This window comes from Nipponia nippon, unplaced genomic scaffold (genome assembly GCF_047370975.1).
Source record: "Nipponia nippon isolate SJK-2023a ecotype South Korea unplaced genomic scaffold, ASM4737097v1 scaffold_23, whole genome shotgun sequence".
NCBI classification, from domain to species: domain Eukaryota; kingdom Metazoa; phylum Chordata; class Aves; order Pelecaniformes; family Threskiornithidae; genus Nipponia; species Nipponia nippon.
Window position 1 is genome coordinate 1,912,163 of NW_028262340.1, and position 13,653 is coordinate 1,925,815.

The 13,653-nt window shown below is 58.6% G+C and overlaps 1 protein-coding gene across 1 annotated transcript; it reads right to left on the minus strand.

The window, feature by feature from the left end:
- Positions 1-2,585: 2,585 nt before the first annotated feature.
- SERINC2 (serine incorporator 2) lies at positions 2,586-13,438 on the minus strand. Its single transcript, XM_087760845.1, has 10 exons — positions 13,317-13,438; positions 6,401-6,562; positions 5,645-5,832; positions 5,468-5,547; positions 5,172-5,309; positions 4,877-5,046; positions 4,697-4,787; positions 4,429-4,564; positions 3,880-4,092; positions 2,586-3,386 (listed from the first exon to the last, which is right to left on the minus strand). Exons 1-10 carry the CDS (start codon positions 13,353-13,355, stop codon positions 3,248-3,250), a joined length of 1,356 nt encoding a protein of 451 aa, XP_087616971.1. The 5' UTR covers positions 13,356-13,438; the 3' UTR covers positions 2,586-3,247.
- Between the last annotated feature and the right edge of the window lie 215 nt (positions 13,439-13,653).

The following is a 13,653-nucleotide window of genomic DNA, read 5'->3' on the forward strand; positions in this document are numbered from 1 at the left end:
CCTCTGAAACCCAAAATCAAAGGAGGCAGCGTGGCTCGGCAGCTGTCGCAGCACAGCCCGAGTCAGCCCGACTCACCCTGCCTCAGTTTCCCTTGTCGTTTTGGGGATGCGATGGTCATTACATTGAGGCCTATTTGCTGGCGGTTTGAAATGTCTCCTAAAGAAAACAGCAAGCAAAGATTATTCGTATTTAAATAAATAATGGATAAGAGGCATGACGTGACAATAAATCTTGTAGCGGACCCTTGTGCAATCCAGACCTCCCCAAGTCGAGGCAGGCGAAGGAGCCCGTGGGCGCTCGCCGTTGGGTTATTCCAGCAGCGTCACCCTGGAGCTGTTCGGAAACAGCTGGAGAGCCGAACGAAAGACCAAGCATTTCTTGTTTCGGAGAAAATCCCAAGGACAAGGCATTTTGGTGGTAGCTAGAGACTTGCTGCTGGCTCAGCTGGAGACTTGTCCTGAGTGGGACACCTTGTCACTGTGTCACCTCCAGCCGCTGCCGTGTCACTGCTGGAGCCAGAGTGGGTGCTGCCGGCTCTGCGGAGCCATCCTCATCCTTGCAGAGGCTCCCCAGCTGGGGCTGCCGTTCGGGAGCCAAGGGCACCTTTCCCGCGGCCAGAGCCTTGGGTTTGCCTCCTGGGGCCTTGCTCTGGTTGGGCATTTCATGAGGCACTGCCCGCGGATGAGGCCAGCAGCTACAGCCCAGGGAGGGGCCGGCTGCAGCCGCGCAGTGGTTTTCTGCTCTCCTGAAAGGTGGGAAATGCAAAAAGCAAAGCTCATCACGGGAAAGGTTTGAGCGTGTCCCTGCAGGCTGTGGGGACCACGTTGCATTGGCAAGTGTCACTTGCCCAGGGTGCGTGTGGAGTTACCCAGGTGCCAGTCAGCTCCCCAGAGCGCTGCTGCTCTGCGCAGCTGGTCTGCAGTGGGGGCTCCTGCAGCCCCCCACCTGCACGGCCTGGGCTGGAGTGGCAAACGGGGGGACATCTGCAAACCCACTGCTGGGAGTGCATCTGCCCCACAACTGCCCAGGCCACACACCCCAGCACTGCTCACACCGCCTGTACAGCCCAGCACGGGTTGCCTGCAGGATGCACAGTGCAGGGTGCAGGATGAAGGGTGCAAGGTACATGATGCAGGATGCATGATGCAGGGTACAGGGTGCAAGGTGAAGGGTGCAGGATGAAGGGTGCAGGATGAAGGGTGCAGAGCACAGGATGCAGGGTGAAGGGTGCGGGATGCAGGACACCGTATAAGGTGCAGGACACAGTGTAGGATGCAGAGCACAGGATGCAGGGTGCAAGAGGCAGGGTGCAGGCTGAAGGATGCAGGAGGCAGGGTGCAGGGCACAGGCTGAGGGATGCTGGGTGCAGGATGAAGGGTGCAGGGTGCAGGGTGCAGGGTGCAGGATGCAGGATGAAGGGTGCAGGGTGCAGGAGGAAGGGTGCAGGGTGCAGGATGCTGGGTGCAGGGCAGAGGCCGAGGTATGCCGGGTGGAGGATGAAGGGTGCAGGCTGAGGGATGCTGGGTGCAGGGGGCACGGTGCAAGCTGAAGGGTGCAGGGTGCAGGATGAAGGGCACAGGCTGAGGGATGTCGGGTGCAGGGTGCAGGCTGAAGGGTGTAGGATGAAGGGCACAGGCTGAGGGATGCTGGGCGCAGGGTGCACGATGCAGGATGAAGGGTACAGGGCGCAGGATGAAGGGCACAGGCTGAGGGGTGCAGGGTGAGGATGCCGGGTACAGGATGCAGGGTGCAGGGTGAGGATGCAGGGTGCAGGGTGAGGGTGCTGGGTGCCGGGTGAGGATGCCGGGTGCCGGGTACAGGATGCAGGGTGAGGATGCCCGGTGCAGGATGCAGGGTGAGGATGCAGGGTGCAGGGTGAGGATGCCGGGTGCCGGGTGCAGGGTGCGCTCCGCAGCGCGGGCTGCCAGCTCCACCTCGTGGCTGGGAGCCGGCCCCGCTCAGCACCGCCCGGCCCGGCCCTGCCTGCTCCTGCCCGCCCCGCTGCCTGCGCGGCCAGCGCCCCTCCCCAGCCCCCTCCTCCCGCACGAAGCGAGCCTGGCCACGGTGATGGGCTGCATCGCTGCTCCAGCACAGGGCCGAGCCCCGGCTGGGTGGGCGACGGGCACCTCTCGCCTCCCACGGCCGCTGCAAGACAGGGACCCCCTGCCCCAGTGTGCACCCCCCTGGGGGCACCCCTGCACGGGATACACCCCAGCATGCGATGCACCCCATCCCAGCATGGTGTGTACCCCCCCGTGGTGCTCACGCCATCCCCGTGTGCACTCTCAGACCGTGGGTACATTGTGCATCCCCTGGTGGGCACCCCACTTTGCTCACACCACTGCCCGCCCTGCAGGCAACGTGCCCCCCGCTTGCAGCAGCGACTCTCGGGGTGCCACAGGCTGGCAGCAGGGTCCAGGGCTCCAAACCGCCGTGCCCCAAAGCGATGCCACCCCTGCCTGCGCCCACGGAGCAGCCAGCTGGGCCCTCACCCCGGCGTCCCGGCTGTTTAATACAGCCCCCTTCCGCCACCTCCCATGCACCCAGCGCAGACGGCAGGAAAGACCCCAGAAGGACAACTCTGCCAGGTTTATTCCAAACGAGACTTTATTAACGAGGCAAGGCGCTGGGGCCAGGCCAGCACAGCCGGGGGAAACCCACCCGTGCACCAGCGAGGAGCAGGGCCCTGTCCTCCCTCCCACGGGGACGGCTGGGCAGCAGAGCCCTCCAGGAGCTGGAGCCACCACCGAGGCTGGGGGGATGCAGGGGGATGCTTGCCTCCAGCCACAGAGCCCCAGGATTCGCTTTTTCCAGGCTGTTTGGGGAGGCAACACCGGCCAGTGCCCACGTCCCAGTACACGGCCGGTCCCCAGAGCCCCTCCAAAGGCACTGCGGTCCCGGGGCACCAGGCAAGACGACAGCAGCTGGTGAAAACCAAACCCTCCCAAGGCAAGGCAGCAGTCTCCGCTAGAAGAAGGTATGGAGGCACCGCCAAAGGCACTAGACAAACACGGAGATGATAGGAGCTTTAAAAACATCCTCAAGTCTTTCTCAGCCCTTGCTGATTTTCCCTGCTTGGCACTTCATCCTTTTCAAATGAAAACAGAAGACTTGCAAGAAGGCACAACCCAGCACAGCTGCTCCTGCATGCACAACCCGAGGCTAAGGCAGAGCTGGGGCTGTCCCCAGCCTGAAGGGACAAGGCCACCATGGCTCTGACCCAGCAGCAGGATGCCCGGGGCCACCTTAGCTGAAGTCCCGGTCCGGCAGTACCAGTGGAGCCACCAACGTCCAGAGGTAGAGCAGGAGCCCGGCCCAGCTGGAGCAGATCTTCACCCACACGGCCGTCCAGGGGCTCGTCAGCACCTGCAAGCTCTCATCTGGCCTGAAACAGCAAACAAGCAGGCGGCACCCATCAGGGTGGCATCCCCCTGTGCACCCCGAGCACGGTGGGCAGCAACTACACTGGGGAGGGATGGAGGCTGCGAGCACCGAGCCATGGGTGCAATGCAAAGAGCGTGGAGAAGAGAGCAGAGGAGCCCTGTGCCCGCAGCCACGCAGCTCCCCGCAGCCACGCAGCTCCCCACAGCTCACCCAGGGGATGCAAGCCTGGTGCTGCAGCCTACAGCACCCCGGGGGCTGGGTCCCTGCTCCCCCCACATCCCAAGGGATCCCAGGCTGCAGCAGACGATGCTGCAGCGGGGAGCTGGCAGCCCTACACTACCTAAAAATAATTAATGCTGATTAGGGTGCACGTTAAGCGGGCTTGCACAAGGATGCATCTCAGCAAACAGCCATGCCCAGGCCACGAGGACGCCAGGAGAAGGGGACGCAGAGGAAGGGGCACAGTCCCCGGTCCCCACGGGAGCTCTGCCCACCTGTACCAGTTGGTGAGCGTCATCATGATGTAGAGGGCAGCGAGGAGAAGGCAGAGGTGGAAGAAGGTGTAGTTGTAGGACACGCCGTCCTGCTCGTTGTCATAGGCGCGGTGCAGCCCGCTCTCCACGGCCGCCGCCTCGCTGCCCGCCCCAGCCGTGCTCTCCTCCGTCAGCATCAGCTTGTTGACCTGCGGGTGGTCCGAGGAGCGGACGCTGCGGGCAGAGGGACGGCAGGCTCAGGGCTGCCTGCCTGCTGCCTCCTCGGCTGCCCCCCAGCCCGAGCTCAGCCCCCCCCGGGATGGGCAGGGAAGTTTGGGGGATGCAGCTGGGTGGAAACCCTAAAAGCTGTGACCACGGCCCTGCAGCGCAGCCTGCCCGTGTCCCTGGGGACAGGGATGGCTTTGCAAGAGGCACGCAGTGACAAAAACCCCAGACCAAGCTGCACCCTCCCCTCCAGCATCGCCTTTCCCTAAAAGCGACCCAACGCCTCTCTGCTCTGGGCAGGCAGATGGACGGTGCAGGCCCTGGGGACACGAGCCAGGTCCTCACCTGATGAAGAGGGTGCAGAGGATGAAGATTATCAGCCCCACGATGCTCGGGGCGTCCCACCAGGTTGTCAGCGGCTGGGTGGCCATCGCCGAGCCAGTGCTGTTCCTCACCAGCAGCGTGGGGTTACAGGTCTGGGCTGGGGGGGACACGCAGGGGGTTCAGCACCTTTCCCCAGCCCCCAGAGACCCGGGAGGGCAAAGCACCCACCCCAGTGTGTGGTCCTGCCCCGTGCAACCGCCTCCTGAGCCTGAGGCCGCATCCTGCTTACTTGGTACATTGGCCAGGGCAGACCAGGTGACGTAGACAGTGTAGAGGGTGATGAGGGACGCCTGCAGCAGCCCCGAGTGCGGCTGAGCATCCTGCAAACACAACGGCAGGCGCTCAGGGCTGGTCCTGTACCCCGCCATGACATGGCCACCGGCCTCCCAGGTGTCCCCCGCCGCCTCACCTGGATCTTGGGCAGGATGGACACGGCAGAGACAATGAGGCAGAGGATGAGGTTGATGCTGATGAGGACCTTGCCCTCCGTGCAACCCTTGGGCTTGGTGTAGTAGACGTAGAGCAGGACTATGGCCGCAATGGAGGTGGCGTAGAAGATGAAGGTGACGATGCAAAGGGCTGGGGGAGAAAGCAAAAAGGAAAGCAGCTGGAGCAGAGCCCCGAGTCCCCGCCAGCTCAGCGTCACCCACCCCCAGGATGAGCTTCCCCATCCCTAAACCCTCTGCGGTGCCAGCCGTACCCACCTGCGTACCAGCCCTTGGCGTTGCTCTCGCCCGCATTGCGCAGCCACAGCTGGCTCCAGGAGTGGGCGAAGTCGATGAGGAGGACGAGCTGGATGAGGATGAAGAGGAAGGAGCCGACCACACCAAAGTAAAACCAGACTTGAGGGGAAGAGAAAAAAACAGTTAAAAGCAGGGATAATGGGAATTTGGCAATGGCAGGAGCACACGGCAGCTGGGATGCCGATGGCAGCCCCGGGTTTGATCCTGTGCTGAGGATTAACCCAGAGACGCAGAGGAGAGCGGGGGCAGCTCCTCACCTGAGGTGAAGGCACCGTCGGGAATGTAGAAGGCCCCCACTGTGATCCCCACCAGCACCAGGAACTTGATGAACCAGAAGCTGCAGGAGGAGAGAGGAGGTCTGCAAGCGGGAACCCGGGGGAAGGGGGGGTCTGTCCCCACACCAGCATCCCCCTGTCCCAGGGACGAACGCTCACCCATTCTGCACAGCGGCTCGCGGGTCCTTGCTGCTGCGCACGCACACCATGATGGCGGCGAAGAGGAAGAAGAAGGCGGACATGGCGAAGCCCATGCGGTACACGGCTTTGTGGCCCAGGAGGCTGCCACAGTTGACATGGGTCTGGACCCCCAGGACCGATCCACTGCCTTCACAGAAGCCAGGGAGCTGCAAAGGCAACGGGAGGGTGAGCATCACCCCAGCGTCCTGCACCCACCACGAGCCCTGGTGCCACCAAAGATGGGCCAGCCCGTGACTGCTCCGATGCCATCCGTAAAGCAAGCGGTTGGCCTGCTCGGGGACAGCGGCGGGGTGACACAGCTAAAGCCACCCTGCAGGTCAGTGGAAAGCTGGGATGAAACCAGCATTTCCCAAAAAGCCTGGCCCAGCCTTCGCATTAGCTCGGCTGGCAGTCCTCAGCTCCCTGCATCTGAAGTCCCACCTCCATGACTTGCAAGTCACGTGGCCAGCTGAACCCCCAAAAACGGGATATAGGAAACTTTCCTGGGAGATATCTGGGAAAACTAGATAACGCATGAAATTATCCCACTGCATTGTCCCCTCCATGGATAACTGGGGTTAAGAACACCCTCTCCCAGCCAGATGCTCAGAAAAAAAGGAAGAGAAGCAACATCACATCCCAAAAATTCACTTTCTGATTCAGCCTCCCGTACCCACACGAGCTAAACCTCTTCCCCACGGCAATCAAGCCCAATGACCCCTGTGAGTTATTTACCTTATGCAGCTCCTTCTCCACGCCGGGGATTATCATAATGATGGACACGAGGGTGCCGAGGAAGAGGAAGAAGGTGAAGAGGAGGCGGGAGACGGTGGAGTTCTTGGCCGAGGGGCAGCAGCCGCAGAGCAGGCATGGCGCAGAGCCGCAGAGACAGGACACCTGCAATGACAGCATCCCTGTGTCGGAGGGGTCGAAATTGGCCCCAAAACATGTGCCCAGGTCAAACCGTACGAAGATCTGCCCGGGAATCCACACCGCTGTGCCGAGGGCTTTGCTTAGAGCTTCTCGCCAGCCAGCATCGCAACCCACACCCCATGGGACCTCATGGAAATGGCCCCAAACCCCCCCAAAAAGATGCTGAAAACCAAAAGAGCTGCAGGAACGGGTTGACTGCAATAACGAACCAACTTGGAAAATGACACCGAGAGTCCTGTAGACACCCTCGTCTTCTTTTTTGCTCCCCAGCAGTTGCATGCAAAAAAAGGCTCCAGTCAAAACAAAGCACTGCCCTGCAGGAGCCTCCTTTCTTTACCAAATAAAACGAGCTTGCACAATAACTTAAGGCTGCCTTTTCAGTCTAATACCGGATGGGGAAAACACCGATATCAGCATCATGGGGAAACATGTTCTGCCATCTTCCCCTTCCCCAAAGGCCATTTTACAGGTGGGGAAACTGAGGCATGGCATCCTTGGGAGTCCGTGGTGGGTCCCGGCTTCCCAAATTCGGCATCGGCAGCACTGCCAGGTGCACCCTCACTCCAGGGGCTCCCACTGCTGTGCCGCAACTGGGTGCAGAGCGGGGAACTGGGGAAGCCCCAGCTTACCAAAACCCAACCTTACTATCTAGCAAAACATTGGCAGGAGTTTCCTGCACAAGGGTTGCACAGAATAAGGCTTGCAGGGAGAAAAAGTAATTTTTTATTAAACTTTATTCTTAGACTTCCCTGGCTCCTGCAAGTCATCACTAGAGGAGCATGAGGGAGATGCTGTTTGCATCCCACCTGAGCTGCGTTGAGTTGAGCTGAGTTGAGCTGAGTTGAGTTGAGTTGAGCTGAGTTGAGCTGAGTTTTTTGCTGCTCTGGTATACACTGCTCTCACCAGCTTATCCGACAATGTGGATATTTACCTGCCTATTTAATACCTACAAGGTTTGGGAGTGCCTCATTCATTTGCCTTAGAGGAAGAACAGCTGCAGGGGTTTTGCAGAACAGGTTTTAAAGCCCATGATGGGGCAGGAATGCAGGATACGGCCATAGCCAGCCCTGACTGTGGCATCCCTCATCCAGACGGGGAAGATTTTCAGCCTCTTAATCACCCACACCAGCCCCGGGATCTCCTGGCTCGCTGCCACATCCTGAAACCCCTATTTTCCCAAAAGAAGGTGAAGTTGGAGAATAAATAGGGCATTTTCAGGCAAGAGAATGGAAGAAGGTTTTGGGATGGCCTGTCACTGCTGGGTCACTAATCCACTATGTCATGTGAGCAGAAGGTCCCATGTTAAATATTTGGGGAAAAAATAGGGGAATCAAGTGTCTCTCAGGTTTGCACTGAAGCTGCTGCGCTCTCGGGAATTGTCGGGGTTGGCTGGGGAAGTAAAGCCAATGTCTTGCATCAAGGCAAGGCAGGTGGCAATGCCCTCCTGGCCGCTGAACCAGGAGCCAGCCTTGACCCCGTGTAAACGAGCAGATGGGCTAAAGTCCTAAATAAAGCCTCAAAGAACCCAAAAACTAAATTAAAACTGAATTCCCAACTCTGCCCGGCTCCCCGTGGTGTGAGCAGGAACAGCGGGGCTCTCGGGACAGGCAGCCCAAGCAATGCAACAGCAAAATACACCCCAAGTCCTCTAAAATAGGGAAACTTCAGGTTATTTCCTTTTTTTTTAATGCCTCACTGAAGCCATCGCAAGCCCACAGCCTCCCCCGTCCCACGCACCGGCCCAGGGAGCAATGAGAAATCCCCAAGCAGGCGCTGGCAAGCTTCCAGCTACAGGTATTGCCTAGAGACCGACAGGAATTAAATAGCCAGAATTTGTTTAAAATACTACTGCTTCACTTTCCAAATATTTTTCTCTAGCTAAAATGCATTCCCAAATCTACTTATTTCAAAATTTACAGCACTGGGCATTTTTAACTCCTGTATCCCAGCCAGCTTCTTCCTATGATATCCCGTGACCATCTCTGGGCCTCAGCAAACTACCTTCCCTCTATTTACAAGCTAACTTTTTGATTTATTTTCCTTTCGATACTTCATTTCTTCCCTTTGAACAGCTCTTCTTCTCCTGCACTTGAGACACATCAGCCAGCCAGATGCACTTACAAGAGTCCAGCTCGCTAATACTATATACTCTAATACTAAATTAAGAGTATAATATATATACTCTATAAAAAGAGTATAAGATATATACTCTAATACTAAATTTTAATACTAAATATTAAATAAATACTAAACACCAAATACTCAAAATAAATACTATAAATAAATACTATTATTTAGTTTAACACTAAAGTCCAGCTTTAGTATTCAGGGACGCGCATGTGTTGTGTGTTTATTATGGCTATGTACTTCCTAATTATGCCCAGCAATCAATATTAATTAAATATCGCTCAATATCAACTCAAATATACATTTCTTATTGCTAAAATTAGTGTAAAAAACGGATGTGGCAGAAAAGAAAACCAGATGTTGAGCTGCTGGGTGAGAAGGACATCACACCCGCAGCTCCCTCACCAGGGATGCTCACGGATGCCCACGAGTGATCGCTTTGACGCCCCCAAATCACTAGAGGTGGCTTTGAATTTCTTTCTTAAACGTAAGCACATTATTATTTGAGAAAAATCCCCTTCTTCCTGATTTATTCCTCTTTACCCACATCCCAGCCCTGCGTCCCAGCCCCACCAGAGGCTGCGTTGAGCTGGGGGTGCCCACAGGAGCTGGGGCGGGCGAGAGGAGCCCCCGCATCCCACAGGGATCCGCATCCCACAGGGACCCTCATCCCGCCTCTCCAGGAGCTACTCAAGAGACATCACTTTATGTTTTCAACTTGAAAGCATGAAAAAACAGCCTGCAATTAGAGATTGCTTCCTTTCAGGCTCATTAAATGTGCCACTTGCACAAGAATGCATTTAAAATGTGCCAGAGTTACTGTATTTCCCCTTCAAATAAAAAAAAAAAATAGAGAACAACAACAAAAACCACTTTTAATGCAGAATTACTGCATTATTTGACCGACCTAGCAAAGCACTTTAACCTACACTTAACTTTAAGCGCATCAATACCTCCAGCTCCTCTCCCTTCAGCGCCAATCGAAATCAAAAGCACCAGTCCCAAAATCACTGCAACTGGCCTGGAAAACCATGGGGTTTGTTGTTGTTTAGGAGGTTGTTGGATTTGGGGGTTCAGCCCCAGGTCCAAGCACCACTGAAGACTTGCAGGGGGCACAGCCTTGGGTATCACATCTTCCCGGGGGTCAGTGCGGGTGGAGGGGGGTGAAGGGGTGTCCCCAGCGCCACCATGGAGCTGGGCTGAAGGGGAACCCTTGCTCCACTTGCAGCCTCCAGACCCCATGGTTGACCTCTGGGAAAGCTGCAGGTGGATGAGGTGGTTCCTAGTAAGAGGTTTTTGAGAGCCTGCAGCATCCCTGGAGCCTGCCGGAGGTTTATTTTCAAGGACGACTCTTATAGGGCCAAGCTCCATGGCTGTATTTCAGGTTTTACGGCCTCTTGCAACCACGGGAAGGCAACTGCCGAGGTAACGGGGTACAGCAGCCCCATCCCGCTGACCTGCTTTGTGCAGCAGTAACGCGAGAGTCCCGTGTCACCAGCAGCCTTTCTTTACAGCTCCTGGTGCCCTTCTTGGGTATCCCCCTCTGTGCAGATCCCTTGTGCCATGTGCTAACCCGACCTGCTGCCCGGGCACCTCTTGAATTCAGTCTTTTTCTTTAAAAAGCAAAAGGATTAAGAGCAAGGAAAATCCTCCCATGTTAAGGCAGTGCTGGACACGCTCTGATACACCTCCTTGCAAAGGCTTTCTAAGATGCCCGTAAGTATGAACGTGGCCAACAGCCAAAGAGCATGCCGGAAAAATTCAGCCAAAGGAAGTGGCTGGAGCATGAGAGCGGCGGATTAATGAGAAAGCATCGGTTTTCAGCCGCTGCAGATGAAAGATTAATCTCTCCAGTTTCGCTATCAACTTCCTCATTAAATCCAGCTCACCTCCAGCGTGGCTCGCACGGAAGGGCTGCTGTGCTCTCTCCTCTGCCTGGAGGCTGGGAGAGCATGGGCGGAGATGGACAGGCATTGTCCACCCAGTCCAACACAGGGAAATGCAACACCACCACCCCAACCACCCCAACCCAGCAACGCCAGCCCAGCTACACCAAATCAACACCAGCCCAACTACATGAAATCAACACCAGCTCAACTATACTAAATCAACTACACCAGCCCAACTACACTAAATCAACTACACCAGCCCAACTACACCAAAGCAACACCACCCCAACTACACCAAATCAACACCACCCCAACTACACCAAATCAACACCAGCCCCACTATACCAAATCAACGCCAGCTCAACTACACCAACCCAACTACACCAGCCCAAGAACACCAGCCCAACACCAACACCACCATCCCAACCACACATCTTCTGCAAGCTGCCCTCACCCCAGCAAACCCAGGGATGCAGAGACTGAGTCAACCCAAAGCAATGCTGAGCAACCGGTCTTTATCTCCTGTTGAATTAATGACCCGGCAGGTTAATCAGTACCAAACCCACAGGGCCAGGCACAGGCTTGGGAGGCTGGTGGGTTGCTCCCACATCTGGCAGGAGGCTTTGCATTGGTACAACGAGGCTGATAGTCCCCACGAGGTGCCCAAACCATGCCGGAGGGCTGCACACACCTCCGGGGTTTGCTTGGGGTTGAGCAGGCTTCTGCTGGCAAACACCAGCCCTGTCCTCCAGGGAAGGCAGCTCAAGACAACTGCACCGCTCGTGGCAGCGGTGGGCAGAGTCTGGCAAATCACTGGAGGCAGAAAAAAGGAGAATTTTCTAGCGTGGTGCAAAGTTTCACGCGGGAACAGCTTGTAGAGTTTTAATGGGAGAGTGCAGAAGAGATGGCTTGGCAATCTGATGCTGCTTTGAGTCAAATGATGCAGGCTGACCAGAAGGAGTTAGTTCAGATTTTCTTATTAAAAATTAAAAAAAATACAAAGATGAGGGGTTTTGTTCCGTTTTGGGGGTGATTTTTTTTTTTTCCCCTGTTGTGGTTTTTCAGTTCAGAATTGAGCTAAAACACCCCTTTAGTCAACCAGCTCCACCGAAAGGAATAGGAGAACTAAACCTATATAGTAACTCTACCCCGTTACCGCAGCCTGTGCCAGAATAGTTTTCTGGGGGAAAAAAGAACAGGATTAGGCCAGAAACTTCCCCAGCCCTGCCCCAGAGTAACTCACGGCTTTTCCGATACCTGCCCATAAGGAAAAGTATTGGACTTGTGTTACAGACAGAGGCCTTGCATATCCTCCGTCGGACCTTACGTTTCAAAAGCTTCCGTTCGTTAAACCTCCAAAACTTTGAGGTCAAGTTGCAAAACCGGCCCCGTTTCCAGGCCGGGGCTCCTGGGGAGGTTGCGTAGCCCTGCCTTGGCCCCGCGCCCGCAGGTGAGGCGGCGCCAGGAAAGGCAGCACTGGCTGTGGGCAGCTGCCTGCGTCACTGGGCACGGCACCCTGAAGCACGCACACTACGTCACCGGGCACGGCACCCCAAATCACGCACCCTGCACCCGCCCTGGGCCATGGCACCCCACACACAGCCCCCCCGCCCATGGACTTGCACCCTCCGGCCTGGCTCCTTCTCTTACTCCATCCCCAGCCCCCCGCTTTGGGGCTCAGCAGTGAGAACCAGGCGGGACGCCCCGGCCCCTCAGCATCCCATGGGGTCCCCGTGGGTACCCGCATCCCCCAGATGCACTGGGGTGCACAACCCTAGGTGCCCTCAAACTCCAGGCTCCCCCTGACCATGCCGTTCACGAGCCCCAGAGTTTGCTGAGGTGAACCCTCTGGGTCCTCCCTGGACACCCCCGGGTGCAGTGGCATGCCCTGCTCCGGATATCCCCTGCATCCCCCCAGGCATGGAGGGGTGCATCCACCTGGGCGTCCCTGGCATCCCCCCAGCTACACAGGGGTGCATCCCTCCGGGGACACCCGGCATCCCCCTGGGCGCCCCCGGCATCCCCCAGCTACAGAGGGGTCCATGCCCCCGGGGGTACCCTGCATCCCACGGGGATACCCTGCATCCCCCCAACTACACAGGGCTGCATTCCTCCAGGGTCCCCTGCATTCCCCCAGGCACAGAGGGGTGCATCCTCCCAGGCCTCCCGTGCATCCCCCTGGCTACACAGGGCTGCATCCCCCCGGGGACACCCTGCATCCCCCCAGGCACAGAGGGGTGCATCCCCCTGGGCCTCTCCTGCATCCCCCCTGGCTACACAGGGGTGCATCCCCTCGGGGGTACCCTGCATCCCCCTGGGCAGCCCCCCGGCTACACAGAGGTGCATCCCCCCCCGGGGGTCCCCTGCATCCCGCCGGGGTCCCCTGCATTCCCCTGAACCCCTCGCATCTCCTCCGCCCCCCGCCGGCTGCAGCGGGCCCAGGTCTCCCCTGGCCCCCCCCGGGTGCACCGGGCCGCATCCCCGGGATGTCCCCCAGACCACCCCGAGACCCTCCGGCGTGTATCGGGCCGCACCCCCTGGGTGCCCCCCAGACCTCCCCGGGCCCCCTCCGGACCCCCAGCGTCCCGTCCCCCGTCCCCCCTCCCCGCCCCCGGGCCGCGCCCGCCGCTGCGGCGCTGGGAGCGGGCTCAGCCCCGCTCCCCTCCCGCTCCGCGCCGCAGCCCGGCCGGGCGGGCACTCACGCAGCTGATCAGGGAGCAGACACCGAGACAGGCCCCCATGGTGCGGCCGCGCTGCCGCCGCCTCCCCGCTGCCCGCCGCCGCCGCCGCGCTGGCTCCGCCCGGGCCGGCCCCGGGGCACCGAGCTCGGGGCGCGTCGCTCCCGCCGCGCCTCCCCCGGGGCGGCCCCGGCGGCTGCGGGGCGGGTCCGGGCCCTCCCGACCGCGGGGGGGCCCCTCCGCCCCCCCACCCCCCCCGAGCCCCTCGGAGCGGGGAAGCGGCGGCCCCGGACCCTCCTTCACCGAGCCCAGTGCGGAGCGGGGGCTCGGGGGTGCCCCGGGGCTGGGGGGGGGATGCCCG